Genomic DNA, 13,960 nt, shown 5'->3' with positions numbered 1-13,960 from the left:
TCAAAGTAAGAAGTATGCTTAACAAACTTGATGAACTGCATGCAGCTTTATCCTTTTATGCCCCAGACATTGTGCTCCTTACTGAATCTTGACTTACGCCACAGATCAAGGACAATTAATTACTGCCCCTAGGCTACAACCTACTTGGAAAAGACAGTTCATCCAATTCCTCTGGAAAGTCTCACATATAATACCTACATAAAAGGGTTGACTCAACCGAATTATCTAACTACCGTCCAATAGCCATACTATCCCTACTGTCAAAAATACCAAAGAAATGTATAGATTCCCAAATACTAAAATACCTTCTATCCAACAGTCTCTTAGCTGGAGCTCAACAAGAGTTTTACCCAGGCCACAGTACCACCAGTGCCCTTATCAGCTTCACTAACCACATTAATCAACAGCTAAATGCAGCCAATTTGGTATCAACTTTCTTTTTGGACCTTTTTTAAAGCATTTGATACTGCCTCCCATAACAAATTACTGACTTCTCTCTCTCAGAACTTAAACTAAATAACTCTGCACTGCAATGGTTTAAGGACTATCTTTCAAACCATAAGCAAGCTGTTAAATGGCAAGACTCTTTAGCCCCCTTTCTCCCTATCACCTTAGGTGTGCCCCAAGGGTCTATACTAGGACTGCTGCTCTTCACAGTATTCACCAACACCCTTCACAAAGCCAATCTTCATAGTTCAATACACCGACTTTACCCTAATCTGTTCAGCCCCCACTCTCCATCTCCTACAGAAAACAACCCAAGAATTCTTCATAGCCATTGAAACCTAGTTATCAGACTCTCAATTAATACTCAACCCCCCAAAAAATAGCTTATACATTTTCACCCCTCCAAACCTACAGATCCCATTCCCCCTTTTACAATTACCACCCCCGACAATACCCATATTGCACCAGTTGCACATGTCAAGCTACTATGTGTCATCATTGACCAAAACATGAAATTCGACAAGCATATAGCTTAAACCATAACTAAAGCGCATAAAAAATAGGCACGCTGTATAGATGTAAAAAAACTATCTAACCCACAATAGTAAATCTATCATAGCAAGAACCCACCTTCTCCTACATTACTCTATACACCCCCTGTTCTAGTTAACCTAAATAAAGGCGATTTACACAAACTATCCACTTGTTACAACAAGTCAGCGAAATTCACTGCTCATTCTTCCTACAGATCTCATCATTGCTTAGCCCTTCAAAAACGTTCCTGTCTTGAATTACCAAACTTACTGGCCCTGAGCCAAGTCACTCTAGCTCCAAACTTACTGACCCTGAACCAACTCACTCTAGCTCCAGACTTACTGACCCTAAACCAACTCACTCTAGCTCCAAACTTACTGGCCCTAAACCAACTCACTCTAGCTCCAAACTTACTGACCCTGAACCAACTCACTCTAGCTCACCAAATTCTCTGCCATCCAAACAAAGCTCCAGCCTTACATGGCTTAATTAACCATAACTCCAATAGCCGACTGCTAAAGTCCACCACCAAAGGGATGGTTCAAGTTTCCAAAAGCAGATACATCTCAGGAGGCTCTCTTTACTCCTGCATTATTGCAAAGTTATGGAACTGTCTCTCACTTGAAATCAGGACTCAGGCAAGCAAAGTTAGTTTTAGAAATCAAGTAAAATCCTACCTCACCAAGTCTTGGATATGTACATACTCTGACCTCGGGTAAGTCCTTCAAACCCTCGCTCTATCTCCAAGACCCCTCTCTATCCAAAATCACATGACAGCTTGCTATAGTTTCAAACATATATAACCCCACGCAATACAAACTATACCTTAGTTCATGGTATTATGTATTAAGTTACTCTTCTGACAAATATTGGTATTATGTATTAAGTTACTCTTCTGATGAATGTAATTATACATAGCTAAATCTTGTGTATTTATGTTTCTTCCTGGACTTCTTATACTCATGTGAGGTTGTCTAACAAATTGTGTATATTTCTTTTCTAAAGTACTGTATACTTCTTTTTTAAAACTTTGTACACTGATGGTTTAACATAATGTATGGAGCTTTTCACCCGAGCCTCCGCTAAAAATGGGCAAGCGTTTCCATTCAGATTTTTCCCAGTAAACAAATATAAAATAAAAGTAAATAAATAAAATAATTGTATCTGCCCAGACACATGCAACAAATGGATTGCCCACAGAAATACCCTTCTAAAATGATACAAGGCCTAAACAATTTGTACTACATGGACCTACTCAAGTCCCTATCACTATATTCAGTATCTTAATGACTGGTAAAGAGGTGACCTGTGTCTATAAGGTATCCTCTGACCCAATACTGATGGATTTACAGCACATCATTGAGTTAAATGCTATCAGAACTACTCAGTCTCAGGATCTAAACCTCTTTTACAGCATCAACAGAATGGTTTGGAGGGATCAATTTATCTTGCATTAGAGACCACTGCATTGAAACAGACTCCTAATCCACATACTACAGAGCTCATCCGTGTTCATATTCATATACAACTTGCATCTATGGATGGGAAACAGAAAGTTTATCCCAAGAATTCCCCCTGTATTACTAATGGACAGAGGTAGCTCCTAAATGTGTTATCCCATGCATGGGTCCTCTCAAATTATTTATGGTATGATCCCAGTTTTTCTCTCTACTGGGGATATATAATCATCAACCATGGTATGGGTAAGGCCAATCTAACATCAAATTGATAAGTTAATTTAAGTACCAAAAAGGAAATTGGAAAGGCTTAAAATGGTCTGCAAGTGCAACTAGCCTAGTAATTACTATGAGCTATGAAGCTATGAGAATGTGCATATTAAACCCCTTTACCTATGTGGAAACATTTGAGACATTGTTTATGAAAAACAGACTAAATCACCATCTCCAGACTTTAGACTAGTTCTGGCATCAACAGCATTATTAGCCCACTACCCCCCACAAAAAATACATATAACTTTCCTGCAAGATGACTTCACCTTAGAGTTAGTTATGTGAAGTGAGTAAAGTATGCCTGATTGATGAGAACAGTGCTTCTATTAAAATAAGGTTCTGATTCTTAAGCTGTCAGCACTGACAAACAGTGCTTCTATTAAAATAAGGTTCTGATTCTTAAGCTGTCAGCACTGACAGCTGCTGTAAAATCTAGAGCTGGATCTATCGATGTGACTGAATAGTGAATAAATCACCTGGAGGCTCTATAGCAGCCCTGCCATTAAATCAGATTATATGAAAATCATTCTGTAGAAAATGTCACTTGTGACTTTGAATACAACATGAAGCATTGTCGCAGTTTTAAATGGTAGCAATGAGGCGCAGTGAATTGCTCTTTTCATAAAAGATGGGCTGTTTAAATGTGCTTTCTGTTTGAGGGGATGGTGATACCCTGTATTGATTTTGATCAGCACTAAAAATGTTGACACAAAATCAGTAGTCCTGGTGTAGATAGTGAAATGCTGACAAGTTGACTGCCAGACCCTGCCTTTTAGAAAACTTCATCCCCTTTCTTTTCACATCCCTCTCTGAGGTTATGCTATTGTCAATAGGTCATAACTTTTAGGTTATCTAGCTGAGCAAAGGATATTGATTTTAGCATCCTTAAAAGCCTAACAGGTATATCAATGTTAAATGTCACATGTGAATAAGTACTGAGTTAATCATGGCAAAGTATTTGTAAGGGGAGCAGTAAAATATAAGTTAGTTATGGCGTACTACACCATGGAATTATGAATAGTTCAGTTCATAAATCTCATATCCTTAGGGTTTTGACATGGTACAATTAGGGATATAGCATGTATGCCTTATTGTTACATGAATAATTGAATGGTCTGGTGAAATATTACGAAATCATCCTACAATATAACCTTCCATCTAGTTTTAAAAACAATGAAAAATACCGCATTAGAGCTAATAGTGCAGAATAATATAATGGCACAGGCCACTCTCATGTGACCACATACCCCTCCCATAAGAGTCCCTTTGTTATTTCTGTAGCATGGTAAAGACGAGTGAATGTAGGTGAGCTTTTATTATCCCCCCCTTCCACCCACTAGGCGTCAGTGTCATGTTGCCTGTATCCACTGGGAGTGCACATTTGGAAGTAGCTTTTACATCACATATGCGTGCAATGCATTCTTGACAAAATTTAAACAGGATGCAGTTTGGCTGCTTAAGTAGCTTATTCATGAATCAGTTTAGTATCAATATGTGATGTGCCAGAATGTTTCCACACTCCTTGACAAACTGGGAGAACTAGAGTATAAAGTTGTGAGTAATATTATACTTTACAAGTGGAAGTGGGAGTATAGTGGTCATGTGAGAAGAAGTAGTCAGACTGTTTAGTGGAACTTCCACTGTGACACCAGGACTAGCTACTTATAAATGCCTTGGATATGAGCTGCTAGCAACGGTGAGATGGCTCCTTCCATAGCAGATCCTCGTCACAGAACAAACTGCATTGTAAATTCCAGTCAGTTTCACTAGGCTGGTGTATTCACCCAGTTTATCAATGATTTCTTTAGAAAAGAACAATGTTAGTAAACCTATGGCTCTTAAAGCACAAAATGTGGCTTCAAAACTTTGTTGAACATCAACATGCTAAGTTAAACTGAAGTTTAAAACTGATGTGCAGGAGGTACTAATGGAGGCAAGAAAGTTTGCTACTAGAAAATCATATTTTAGCAAATGGAAAAAGGTTTTCTAGTTGGTGCCAACAACATAACCAGCACACATTCAGGGCTAGTTGTTCTCTGGTTTTACAATATTTGTGTGAGTTACTATTTATGTCCTTTTTTATTTCTCTATCAAGGTTCATTTATTAGTGATTTCAGCAAGTCTACTCATAGATCCTCCTCTTTCAAGTCAGTTTCATGTCAAAATGTTCTTGTAAAGGGTTCTGTATTTGAGGCCTTCAAGAAAATCAGTGGCCACTCCTTGGGATCTCAGTTTTCCATTAGAAAAACTAACACTCCATTTTAACCAGCGACTATGGCTGACTTGAGGTTCTTAACATGGAAAACAGTTTTACTGATAGTTCTGACCTCTAAAAGAAATGTATCTGAGTTGCAAGCTTTCGTGGTGAGTCAACTGTACCTCATTCTCCATAGTGACATGGTTTATTTGAGATCCAATCCTTCATTTATGCCTAAAGTGGTATCCAAGTTTACTTTAAGCCAACCTGTCCATCTCCCCATTTTCTTTACTGAACCTAAAAATAAAGGAGAAAGGATACTCCTTACATGGGATGTCCACAGATGACTCAGATACTGTCTTGACAGAACTAAACCTTTCAGATCTTCGGATCAGTTGTTCATTTCTCATGAAGGTAAGAAAAAGTGACAACCTGTGTCAAAACAGACTATTTCATTATGGTTGTCTAAGGCTATGACCTTTTGTTATACTCACCATAGCAAATCTATTACAAGCAGGGTGAAGACCCTCTCTACCAGGGCCATGGCTTCATATATGGCTGGAATGGCTTGGATTCTAGAAACATTTTAAAGCTGAAGCTTGGTCCTCTGTATATACTTTTACAAAGCACTTTAAGCATGATTCCTTCTCTTGGTCCAGATCAAGCTTTCCTAAGACCATTTTCCATGAGTTCTTGGACTCTTCTCCTTCCTTCTTCCAAATGTAGTTAACTTTGGTAATCTACTCATATAGCTAAAGCTACTGCAATAGTGATCAATATGATGAGCATAGTACAGTTGTGTAAACTGAACTTAACATAACAGCAGATGTTCCGATGATCACTGCTGCAGTAGCTGCCCCCCCTCACCCACCCCCATGTTTTTGGTGTGTGTTTTTATGCCAGCTTGTAGATATTTAATTTTTTGTTGCTCCTAGCATGCTCCTTTCAGGATTCAGCCTCCATCTTTGCTGGCAGGAAAGCTCTGAAGGGCTTCATGCTCAAACGTATCTTATCTACTGTCGTGATAGGTTTACACAACGATACTGTCCATGGATGATGCGTCTGTTGTGATTTTAAAAATATGAAATGTATGTATATACATATTCGGATGCCCACAGGAATCTCAGATTTTATGATTTGATTCAAAAGATCAAAGCTTGTATCTTATCAAAACATATATCAGCAGTTATAGTCCACCAACAAGACATTAATATCACACACAGTCATCAAGCTGTCTCATTTACTATGAGAGTGATGACGTGTTCCTCTGAGATAAGGATCAAGGACAAGAATTCAATACTGTATTTATTTTCTAAAAGACATGATTTACAGAACTTTCTTTAAGGTATAGCCCTTTAATTTAACAGTGAAAGATTTGTGAAGCTATTCATATTCACAGTGTCCCTGGATATCACATTTAGTCCAGTACTTACATTTCTGCTTGTGTGACATGATAAAATAATTTGCATGCCTTAACTGTAAAACACATTCTGCTTCAATGACCCCACAAAGCAATCTATAAGCCAGTGGTATAAAGCATTTTCTGCTTCTCTGACACCATAAAACAAGCAGCATACCTTGAGTTGTGAGTGAATTTAATTTTTTGCAAAAGGCATGCGTCACAAGAATATTGCACGAAGCATGTAGCACGAAGCAGAAGTGACATGGTACACTAAAGCACCATTATGGTTTTGTATTAATGAATGGAGTGAGCACTGACGACTGCAGTGAGGCAAGTGGGAAGCTTGAAAACTGTAGACCCTTTTATTTTTTATTAACATGTGGCTTTTTGAACTATAATAAAATGCTGTAATATAATATCAATTTTATTAATTAAAGCTTTAGTGCACCCATGTCTATGTGTTAATAATGCAGTCCTGAATGTATTTACTAGCAGTGACAGTTGTTAGAGTATGAAGAGAAAGTGCTCTAAACTTCTATTTTACATGCACAGTATAATTCCTTTCATCTCATTTCACTATGAAATTTTAAGCTGGCCAGCTGGTGTCACTTGACAAAAATTGCCATGCTTGAAAAGAAATATGCATATTTAATAATTAAAGTAGATCATCAATACAAAATATGTGTATATATCATTTCTAAGCTAGAAGTCATCTGATGACTTCAATCCATTGGTATATAAGAGAGCAAAAGAATATTTATTAATATTACCACATGCTTTTCACATAGTTGCAGATTCCTAGACTGTAATATTTTATTTATTCCTAGTTAAAATCCACTAAATATATGAACCTATTTTTATTTGTTATCCAGACATTCTAAGCTGGATGATGAAACTCTCAGAGATGCATATTATTTTATTGCAGATTGCAGAGCTGAACCCTGTGTCTGCAGGACAGTGTTAGCCTGTAGTTTTCTGCTTAGCTCAATCTACAATGCTAGGCATACTTTGTGATGAACTGCAAAGAAATAACTACAGCATCTCTCTTTCTCTCTCTATTTTACTGATAGTTACAGTATAGCTTACTGCAGCACTTGGTTGCATGGCCTCTTAAGATGTTTTATAATACTCAGATGTCCAGTTTGTACAAGGCACCTTTCATTAGTGCATTATCAATCGTGTCTAAAGTTTTATTAGAAAGGGAGATTATCTCCAGTGAGCACAGTCAAAGTGAAATCTATTGAACTAAATAATATGCAGACATCAATTCTTCTAATATGCACTGCAGTTTTACAACATCCCGGGACCATTGCTACAATTTATACTGCATTAGCAGTAGAGGACCACAGGTCACTAGGTTCTAGTGTTTGGTGTTTTGGTACTTCACTCTAGCAGGCAGTCTAATACTGTTCAATATTTAATTACTAAATTATATTTTATATTTGATACCAGGTTGCAAACAAATACAAGACTTTTCAGCAAAGGTCAGATCATCAAGTTACTGTTTTAGTTTATGATTAAGATTAGTATTACTCAGATATGGATGCAATAGTCCAGAAGTCCCAGAAAGGATAATTATTATTAACGTACCTTAAAAGACATTGTACCACTCAAGAAAAGTGGCCATTTGCCAGTGCCAGTATGTAATTGGTTATGATGAACAATGTCACACAATGATAGGCAAGTATAGGCAGAACCTACTAACCTTCATTGACTTTTCTAAGGTATTTGAAAGCATTACTTTTTCATTTGTTTTTTGACCTACTATCCATAGTGTGGTAGGCATCCTTAAAGGAATTTACAAGAAATGAACTGAATGTCAGAAAAATAAATGATAAAAATCAACACCAGTTTTAACCAACTCTAAACCATGACCTTTCTGCAGAACAGAAGCACTCTTGCATCCCACCAATGCAACCACGCAAAGCATTCTTAGATAGCAACATACACTGACAGTGTGTCTCTTCACAGCTTTATCATTGCTTGACATGCTTTATTTTATATTTGTAGTAATCAGAATCAAACAGAAGTTCTTTTTTAATTATTTTTGAAAAAGTATGCACTAGTATTCATTAATGAAGGTGACTTACTCAAAAATCAGTATTTTCTTCTTCTGCAGTCAAGTTTCCTAAAGTCATTTCATGCTGTTGTATTGTCCTGGCATTATGATGAACTAGAAAATACATTGTTTTCTTTCAAAGCAGTATTACAAGAAATAAGCACTAAATAGTCTGTTGACTTTGCCTGAGAACACACATGTGAAAGCCAGAATTTTTGAAAAATCAAGTCTTTCTTATCCAAAGCAATAATCTATTTCAGAAGATAAACAGTTAGTCTATTTAGCAAGGCAAATCACTGGGTGGACAGGTAGGCTTACTCGATCACCAGTTCTCTATTTTCAGCAAATGCAAACATTTATGATGAAATCCGGTTATGCTATTTTTTAACAATAACTAATAACTCTAGATTAGACTCAAACCCTGTATCTTCTGCCTGTGAGGCAAAGACTTGGGATTTTAGTGTTTTATTACTCATAAAATATATTTTTGCATGTGCGACTACAGAATCATTTTAGAGTAGCTAGTATCACAAAAAGATACAAACATATTTGTGGATTGGGCTACAGACCCAGGGATACAATGTTTAAGGTCTAAATATGCAAGTTATTATAGTAAAATTTAAAGGGTAGCTGGGCATTAAAATTATTCTTGAATACTCCATATGAGCAACTTTTTGCACCATTTAGGAACTGCAAGACAATTGAGTGTTTTTTTACCATTTATGCCTTGCCACTACCCACACCAAGACTGAACCCCCTTTTTCTAGGAGAGCCATATCAGCCAAGTCAGAGGTGAATTTGTGAATAGTCACACATTATCCACTTCATATATCATATTGCTTTATTTGTAGTGTGATTGCAGAAGTGGGGAAGGCACTGTGCAGTGACCTTATTTCTTCACCTTGTTTTGTTTATCTGCTGGTGAAGATGTAGAGCCATAAGTCTGGTATTTGTGTGACTATTTGATTTGTGGAGATATAAAAGTGCTAGGATCATGGGTCTCAGAATGCGAGGTATAGATCTCTCTGGGTCTATATTAGAACATCGAACAAATGAAATATCGAATGAACTAAAGGCCGAAAATGTCATACCTCGAACTCGCTATTGTGGGAGGGTCTGAGATCGCACTACAGTGAGGAAAGGGCAAATATTCTGATCTTCACTGTACTGTGATCTCACAAAAAGCATATCGAGGTCAGGCATTTTTGACCATTAGGCCGTTTGATATTTACACTTTTCAATGTCATGATAGGAACTCGATCTGTCCTCAGGTTCATAGGTGAATACTAGGTTATCTGCCTTGAAGGACCACTTTAAGCCTAGCCAATAGCTCTAGATTAAACTCAAACCCTGTATCTTCTCCTTGTGAGGCAAAGACCTTAACCATTATGCCAAACCCTCCTTCCTTGCCAGACTCTCCATCCTTCAGAGACTCAGGAGTCTATAAGATACTGAACAAAGTTAAGTGCTTCAAGTCTTTCCTGGTAGCTTAGGGGGTTTTAAGACAGTGATCTTTTTGTTAGGAATCTCTGGAGTTGTAAAAGTTGGCTGATGTGTGTAATGAAGTACAACCCAAATGGGTCATTGTATTCAATAACTAGCCTAGTCAATGCTGAATATAATGGAAAAATGATGTGTGGATCTGGGAGACATCCCCTTGGTGATCAGCTGTGTTATGTAGGACTTTCCAACTATTGCCGTTACATGATGAAAAAAGCAGAAGGAATTATCAAACCATGTACCAAGATCTCTTACTATATGCTCATTTTGGAGTGGGGTATTGTCTATATCATATGCTGGGGGAGATATGTGACAAAAATTTGTTTTTTAGCATTTAATTTAAACCCCCTTTGTTAACACAATAGACATCTACATTTGCAAGTTCTTGTTGCAGGGCTTGGATGTCAAAGGTGAAACGATAATGACTCTCATTTTACAGTCATCTATAAACTTGATTAGCCAGAGGAGATCATAAAACTAAATGCCAAAAAATTAGCTGCTACATGCTAAAGTGCTTTAGTTTAGACTACAAATGCAATTTGTTTTTTATTTTCAACTGTAGCAAACTGCTTGTTACATTGCAGCTGCTCTAGTTTATGCCACATATAGACAGTGATAGTGCTTAATTTCAGACTGCGAATGTAATACCCGCATTCATTTCAGAATGCCGGTAATGCACTGAAATTTGATTGGCATCTGCCAACTGCACCCTTAACATTTTCTCCTGTGGTGGATACCCCCTTTATTTCATACTAACCAATCCTCTGAAATTAGGCAGTTGCTACACTTAAAATTAGGCTGAGAACAGAAGGAAGTCAAGCAGGCTGACCTTCCATTTTAGTCCAGGGATTTAGAAAATTTGTTAGAATTACAAATTACTTGAGATAATTATTGGAGTAGAGTATGGAGAAAAACAATTGCTGTGCTAAGTAAGTATTGAATAAGTGTCATGCTGGACAACTATCAACTGCAAAGGGCAACGTGGAGTGACTGCAAGCTAACTTTGATAAAGCAAATTAGTTATGGGCTGTTAGAAGCTATTCCAGAGATCCTTTGCATGGTTCTTTGCTCAACTGAACACATCTGTCCATACTACAGATATCGCTAGTAACACTAGTAGGGATTAGAAGAGGTTGGGTGGTTTGTTGAGTCTAGATATGGTTCAAGATACCTACATATATACAGTGCATGGTTAAATGCACCACACAAATGCAGGCAATTTGTAACTAGGGTTGCCACCTTTTCAAGTGCCCAAAGTGAGACATTTTTGGTACAAAAGTCAGATTTTGCAGCGAGACATACCCACGGCCAGTACAAAGGACAGAACTTCACTTTTTTGTCTAAATAAAAGCTTATTCTTGTAACATTTTAGTTGCTTATTCTGTTTCTTATAACATTTAGGTGTTTCAGATACAGAATAACCATTTTATGCAACGGTTACATATATAGTTAATAATTTTGTCCTAAAATCTCAGGACATTTGCCATTTTTTTAAATTTTTTGCAGGACACAACTGCTCAAAGAGGGACTGTCCCTCGTAAAGTGGGACAGGTGGTAACCCTATTTGTAACAAGACAAAAATAGAAAAATTTCAGACAAGCAGACTGGCCAGTAGTAAACTGTAGGTTTACTTCAAGGTTCTACAGCAATCAGACCTAGAATACAGCCAGGTTCGTTCTAGAATATGAACCAGTAACAAATCTCAACAAGATTATTAATAATCACCAAAATATGTACATCTATCACATTAAACTCAGTGAGAATGAAAAATGTACTTATTCCAGGGTTTTGTATGGCTATTTTAGTCAAATTTGGTTGAAAATTGTTGCATTCGTTAGTTTTGCAGTTCAGTATGGCACAGCTCCTAACAAATGAGAACTACACCATGCAGATATGAGCAATTAATAATAAGTAAAAGCTGAAAAAATTTCAAATGATCACACTGGCCAATAGAAAATAAAACTGTTAATAATTTTATAGCAATTGGAGGCCTAGAAATTGCAAGCTTCTTTTTCCATTCTAATTAGAGTACAAACCAGGAGCAAATCTTAGCTAGATAACTAATAATCACCAAAAACGTGCAGAGCTATTACAGCAAACTCAGTAAGAAAACAAAATGTACTTGACCCAATTCTTCTAGGCTGGTATTTTAGTCAAATCTGGTGAAAAATTCTCACAATCACATTTTGCAGCTGAGCATGTAACAGCTCAAAGAAAATGAACTCTATGTTGTGCAAATGTGGGCAATTAATAGCAACAAAGAAAAACTGAAAAAAATTCAAATGCACACATTGGCCAATAAGAAATGACACAGTTCAATGTTTTACAGCAGTCAGAGGCCAAACAAAGTTCTTTCTCCACTCTCCTTTCACGTGGCAAACTTTATTTTTATAATCTACTTTTTCAGGATATGTCAACACCCACTGTTGAAATAGCCATTGTTTGAGAGCATCCATTTGCAAAGTATATGAAGAATTCTGCCATACTGAGAGATGAAGAAGGAAATTATGTATTTGAAACATGTCCTGAGTTTTGATTAAGTTCCAAAGGTACTGAGGTAGAAAAAAGTACTGTACTACTATTAGGATCATGAATGCTCAACAAGAAACATAAGACCAACAACTTGAAATGCAGCAAGCATGAGGAATATTTGTGGCTTTGTGAGGTTTCCCATAGTTTAGGTGCAGCCAAGAAATAAGACCTCATGTATGAAGACTTTGGATTCATGCAAAACTTGAAATAACAGTCTTTTCTGTTTTATAAACTTTTTGCAACTTCATAATGAAAGTGTTCGCCCATAAAACTGAATTGACTTTTATTTTAAATTTTATTGGCACTGAATAAAATTATTTCATAAATCACACTAATTTTGAGAAGAACAAAGCAAAACCTAATTCCTTGGGCAACCAGATTCTCTTTCAATAGACATGGTACAACAAATTTCCTACACAAATAGCATAAAAGCTAAACCAGAAGACAAGGAGTGAAGAATGAAAATTCAATAAACAAAAACTTGTCCCTTGCATTAATCAGACACAATAACTTATTGGCAGTTATTAGGCTTACCATCCAGCAGACTACTGAAGAGTAAATGCTATTGTTATTTATAGGACTTAAAAGCACAAAAAAGTTTTGGACTAAAGTCATCTGCTTTCTTAATTGGAACTAGATCATTTTACTCTAATGTATTCAAAATTCACCAACAGAAATATATAGATACATAGTGATTCATGTTTCTACCATTCATGACATAACTCATACCATGACAAAAATTCAGGGATTCATGTCACATTTGTATTAATTCATTAAGTTATCCATTTCTAATGTTTTTATGATCATATAAACCATTTGTTTTTATAGTAAAGAAAAACAGCCAAAACTAATTTACTGTAGAATTATACATGGATGCTTGACTATATCTATTTTAGATGAAAGTTAAAAATTCAAGAAAAAAGTTATTATCAAAAACGTCTTACCTTCTTTGTCATCGTGTCGTATGATAGCATCTTGAATCATGTCAGAAAGACTAAACTGGATAATGTGATTCTTTCCACTCTTTACTTTTTTCTTGCAGCTTTCCTGTTTTTGAAATTCCTTTTCCCTTTCATAGTATGCCTTTATTTGATCACAGCGCATACGTTTTACTAGTCGTTGGCGCTGACCCAAAGGGAGAGATTCCAGCAAACACTGGTCTATTTCCATGTCATATGATCGGAAAACATTACATAGCTGAAAACAACCTGTTAAAAAAGTGAAATATGACTGTTGACATGTGCTTTCACTATGCATTACTACTTTTAGCTACAGGAAATAGTAGATATGTATTTATTTATGATAGTATTATATTGCCTACAGAAAAAGTTCCTGTTTCCAGAAACTGATGTTTCTGTGTTAGACCTTAATGATTTTTTTCTGTTTTGTACAGCAAAGCAAAACTGTGTTATTGATACAAACTATAATCAGTACTCTCTGTCCTAAAATTCCACTGATCACACACTTTTTCAACACTATGCTTTTTATTCATTTTGGTGTACATTTTTTTCTGTTTATATCTTGTAAAATTCTGTGCAAGTTCTGTAAATGTATATGAG

The 13,960-nt window shown here is 36.4% G+C and overlaps 1 protein-coding gene across 1 annotated transcript in view; it reads right to left on the bottom strand.

The window, feature by feature from the left end:
• Positions 1–13,960, bottom strand: part of MYO16 (myosin XVI) — a 2,679,924-nt gene that overhangs the window by 2,523,272 nt on the left and 142,692 nt on the right. Inside the window, exon 2 of the mRNA XM_044071347.1 lies at positions 13,346–13,609. Within this exon, the coding sequence (XP_043927282.1) occupies positions 13,346–13,609 (264 nt within the window). The remainder of the gene's footprint in view (positions 1–13,345; positions 13,610–13,960) is intronic.

Source organism: Protopterus annectens, chromosome 5.part0, assembly GCF_019279795.1.
Source record: "Protopterus annectens isolate FY-2018-M chromosome 5.part0, PAN1.0, whole genome shotgun sequence".
Classification (NCBI taxonomy): domain Eukaryota; kingdom Metazoa; phylum Chordata; order Ceratodontiformes; family Protopteridae; genus Protopterus; species Protopterus annectens.
Note: the sequence above shows the minus strand (reverse complement) of the source record. Positions and strands in the feature narration are given on the sequence as shown.